This window comes from Perna viridis, chromosome 2, assembly GCF_037379345.1.
Source record: "Perna viridis isolate PV_CMFRI_1.1 ecotype Kerala chromosome 2, ASM3737934v1, whole genome shotgun sequence".
In the NCBI taxonomy this organism is placed as follows: Eukaryota; Metazoa; Mollusca; class Bivalvia; order Mytilida; family Mytilidae; genus Perna; species Perna viridis.
This window is the reverse complement of record NC_142446.1, coordinates 34,545,810-34,550,813: the sequence shown is the minus strand read 5'-3', so window position 1 is coordinate 34,550,813 and position 5,004 is coordinate 34,545,810. Positions and strand designations below refer to the sequence as shown.

At 36.9% G+C, this 5,004-nt stretch overlaps 1 protein-coding gene across 1 annotated transcript; it reads left to right on the top strand.

Annotated features, from left to right (window-relative positions):
* Positions 1–465: 465 nt before the first annotated feature.
* On the top strand, positions 466–4,041 carry LOC148624782 (actin, non-muscle 6.2). Its single transcript, XM_088567676.1, has 2 exons — positions 466–723; positions 2,551–4,041. The coding sequence occupies exons 1-2, from the start codon at positions 598–600 to the stop codon at positions 3,553–3,555; spliced, it is 1,131 nt and encodes a 376-aa protein (XP_088423802.1). The 5' UTR covers positions 466–597; the 3' UTR covers positions 3,556–4,041.
* The last annotated feature ends 963 nt before the right edge of the window (positions 4,042–5,004 follow it).

Here is a 5,004-nt window from a genome sequence, read left to right as displayed (position 1 = left end):
TCTTTCGAATTATCAATAATTGGAAATAGAAAAGAACCGTATGTATATGTTCACATAAGAACCATGCAAAAAGGAAAATAGGTGATTAGTTGAAAATGTTTTATCAATTTCCTCAAAAATCAATGATATCTTAGAAAATCACTCTTCAGATAGATGCCACAATTGTTGTAACTAAGGTTGGGAAAAAAATTGAATAAGTTAAAACACTTCAGCTGAATAGAAAGGTATTTCAACATTTTTCATCACTACATAATATTATACAATCAGATATTTCTGTGCTTTTCAAGGCTCCTTCATGCAACTGGTAATCAAATTACTAATGGATACAACATTCATGGGAAGTTCACACAAAAATATGGACTTCCATGATTCTTAGGTAAACTTGTGCTTAAACATTACTCATATTTAAAGCACGCGTTCTACTTCACCGCTCTTGTTTTATTATACTACCATATATGGTGAAAATGTAAAGGGCTGTTAAACCGTGTCAATTACAAAGTACATGACGTTTTCCTCTGTTCCACGACCGCAGCTGTCTTCAGATATTGAACATATTCTTATCTAAACTAACCGTTTACGACTAACTTCAACTTAAAGATGGGCGACGACGATGTTGCTGCCCTGGTCGTAGATAATGGTTCTGGGATGTGTAAAGCAGGATTTGCCGGGGACGATGCCCCTAGAGCTGTGTTTCCATCAATTGTTGGACGACCAAGACACCAGGTTAGTAATCATAACTCATTTATTAATATAGACTCGATTATGCATTTATACATTTCAATGAATTCTTGTTTTAATCTGTTAATTATTAACTCGATTTCAAGCATGCATTTTGAAATACCATTGGCTACACGTTGTATCTTGTAAAAGCTACAAACGTTCGATAATAATCATAATAAATAAGCAAAGACTGGAATCTTCAAAGACTCTAATCATCAAATATTCTATTCTATTGATTTTGGCTTGCTTTCAGCATGCAAGCGAATTCAATGCTTTACTAAACTTAACTCCCAGTCAATCAGTATTTTTTCTCAATGTATGGACTTTGTTCAGATTGGAAAAAAATCAGAGATTATAGTGAGCTGAAACTTGAAGATTTTAGGTGATTGGTAATATACGTTCATGTTCCTTCTTCCATTTCACATCCCTTCAGCACCTCCGTATGGAGTGTTCATATCACAACTCATACGTTATGCCAGAGCTTGCTGATACTACGCAGACTTTTTGTATCGCGCTAGAATTCTAAGAAATAGGCCTCTGGAACAGGCTTATGTTGCTACAAGATTGAAGTCATCGCTACAGAAGTGTTATGGTCGTCATCATGAACTCGTGGATCGTTATGGTGTATCCATCTGCACTATGAATACTGATTTATTCAGCGGGTCATAATTTTCCTTTCCTCGTTTGTCTACCCCGAACTTGACTTTTTATGAGCAACTCGGTGGGTGTTTCTAGAAAAGCAGAGGACGCTTACCCTACCGGTGCACCTGGTCCATGCTCCCAGTTTTTTAGTGGAGTCCGAGTTGCTCATTTGCTTTTCTTACTTTGTATGTATGATTTTAGTTACTTTGTATTCTTTGTTGTGTGTGTCTGTTTTCCATATCTGGTCTTTGTCCCTGGATTACATTCTTTTGATTACCGCTATAACCTTGGTTCCCTTGATTATTCTTTTGACTTATCGTACATTTGTACATTACTGACGTAATAAGGGTATTCCTTTATCGAAAATAATTTATACTTGACATTTTAGAAAGTTTCAAAGCTTATGTCGGTTTTAAAAGCTCATTAGAGCTTGTGTTGCAACGTTTTATATGTACCGACTTTACTTTTGAACTATTGTGCAACGCAATAGTTCGGCAATCGGCTAAGATAAACAAACTTCAAGCGAAGTTGTGATATGCTCTATTTAAAATCGGCTTACATCGCAACCGTGGTGACCCGTGTGTTTCTCAATCAAAACAACTCGGAGACTATGTATATTGCAGAAAGTTCAGTGCTAGCAGATCTTTTTATCTTTGAATGTAAACTTGCCGCTCTCATACAAGTAAAAACACACGTAGAACACGTGTACACGTTTAGTATTTAAGAGATACATTTTAAACTTGAATGAAGCTAGAAGTCACGGTTCTACGGCACCGATCTGCAGCATTAGGTGGTGTAGTAATATATTATTATGCAAACAATATACGATTGTACAGTACTGAAATTACCAGTGCAAGAAGTCGCTAACAGTATCAGCCACTTAATCATCATTCATGTATTTAACAGTGCAACCTAGTTTTGCCAAAAAATCTGTTAATAAATTCATATGTTTAGAGAAGCCTTTATCTCAAACCGACGACATTGTCACCAATATACATGTGTACAAACATAGTCGTATTAAAAACACGCTTTCTACTTCATTACGCCTTGATATTGGAAAGATCTTTAAATATTAATAGCTATTTTGAGGCAATGAATAGAATAATGACCTCGAGTAAATGCATATCTACAGAAGTGTTTTCTATTTAATTTATGTAAATAAACCAACACTTCTGATTACCATTTTAGGGTGTCATGGTTGGTATGGGACAAAAAGACAGCTACGTCGGTGATGAGGCTCAGAGCAAGAGAGGTATCCTTACCCTAAAATATCCCATTGAGCACGGGATTGTCACAAATTGGGATGACATGGAGAAAATATGGCATCATACATTTTACAATGAACTTCGAGTAGCTCCTGAAGAGCACCCAGTTCTGTTAACAGAAGCTCCATTGAACCCTAAAGCTAATCGTGAAAAGATGACCCAGATTATGTTTGAAACATTTAACTCGCCAGCTATGTATGTTGCAATTCAAGCAGTGCTCTCCCTATACGCTTCCGGTCGAACGACTGGCATTGTTCTTGATTCAGGTGATGGAGTGAGTCATACCGTGCCTATCTATGAGGGGTATGCGTTGCCTCACGCAATAATCCGTTTGGATCTTGCTGGGAGAGATCTAACAGATTACCTGATGAAAATTCTCACTGAAAGAGGGTACTCGTTCACTACTACAGCTGAGAGAGAAATTGTTCGTGATATAAAGGAAAAACTTTGCTATGTTGCCCTTGATTTCGAACAGGAAATGCAGACTGCTGCATCGTCGTCGTCATTAGAAAAGAGTTACGAGTTACCCGACGGACAAGTCATTACCATTGGTAACGAGCGGTTCCGTTGTCCAGAAACAATGTTTCAACCGTCATTTATTGGCATGGAATCGGCTGGAATCCACGAAACCACTTACAATAGTATAATGAAGTGCGACGTTGACATCCGTAAAGATTTATATGCCAACACCGTATTATCAGGAGGTTCGACCATGTTTCCCGGTATAGCCGATAGAATGCAAAAGGAGATCTCTGCACTTGCTCCACCAACTATGAAAATTAAGATTATTGCTCCGCCAGAAAGAAAATACTCCGTTTGGATTGGTGGCTCCATTCTGGCGTCGCTTTCGACATTCCAGCAGATGTGGATCAGTAAACAAGAATATGATGAATCTGGCCCCAGTATTGTTCATCGAAAATGCTTTTGAGTTATTAAAGAAATGATTTCTTACTTCGTCTTTGACAAATTATTTTCTCATTTTAGTAAGACTATATACTACGGATGAGAAGTCATAGGACTGGTTCAGTTTTATCGTTCTGTCTGTCCCACTCTCTCTCTCCATATTTACTTACCATATTATTCAAAGTATTTGATAATACAAGATTTAAAATTAAGGAATTTATAATTTTCATGTACGATTTTTGTGAGAAATGACACTTTGGCAAGTAGGGACTATACTTCGAAGTAAATTTCTTTGCGGCGCAGCCGCCTTGAAAGTTCACTTGCAGACCACAGTACATGATAGCGAGTAAGTTGGATTTTTTTTGTTGCGTCTTTTCTAAGATTAATGCTTTCGTTTCACATGTAAATAAGCAACACATTATCGGTAGAGTATTGTTACATTTGTATGTTGTGTTTCAATATTACAGTTCGTACACTAATCCTACAAATTTCAATAAAAGATTTACTACGGTTTTAATCTCGGTATTTCACTCTCTAGTATGTATAATGAAAAGCATCACAACGCCACCTTACTGGTAAAAGCCTCGAGCTCGAGCCCAGGAGCCCGGTCGAGTCATACTAGCATACTAGAGGGTTTTTAATAGGAAGTCACGGATTCCCTGCAAAACGCACGGCACAGAGGAAATATTGCATACTCCCTTTTTCCGAATGTAGTCTTGGTAATTCACTTTCCATCGACATGCATGTAAGATTATTCACAGTTTAATTTAAACTACATAAAACTGACAGGAATTTTTTTGCAATTTTTGTAGGAAGTTTTTTGTTGTCTCCTGTGTTATGTTGGTCTGTGAATTATTCTTTTTCATTTAACATTCGGATTGGAAGTAATAAATCTGATAACCCAAAATATCATCTTTAACTAGATCGAAGTATCTGCTATATACACAAATTGAAAATAAATAATATGCACGGTGTTTTGAATCCCAACATACATGTATAAAAGATTTAACCGAACTAAAGTTTTAACACTCTCCTATAGAAAGAATATATTAAGTAAATTAAAATTTACGTCTCAACGAAACGTGTAGAATCTGCCTCCCGCTTACTGACCTATCTTGAGAAACATATCGTCAATTGATCTGCATATTATTAATCGAGGCAGCGTAAAGGGTCTGGATATCAAACTTCATCGAAATCGAACTACTTAGAATTTTTGACAGCGGTGGCGGCCATTTCAAAAATGGCGGTCGATTCGTAGTTCACTTTATCGATTGAGTCGCAGATTCTTAATCGGGACGGCTTAAAAAACCTAGATATCAATTTTCATCAAAATCGGACAACTGATTTTTTAACGTAGTGGCGGCCATTTTAAAAATGGCGGTCGATACGTAGATCAAATTATCGATTGAACCGCAGATTATTAATCGGGACGGCCTAAAACTTAGGTATTTATTTTCATCAAAATCGGACAAAT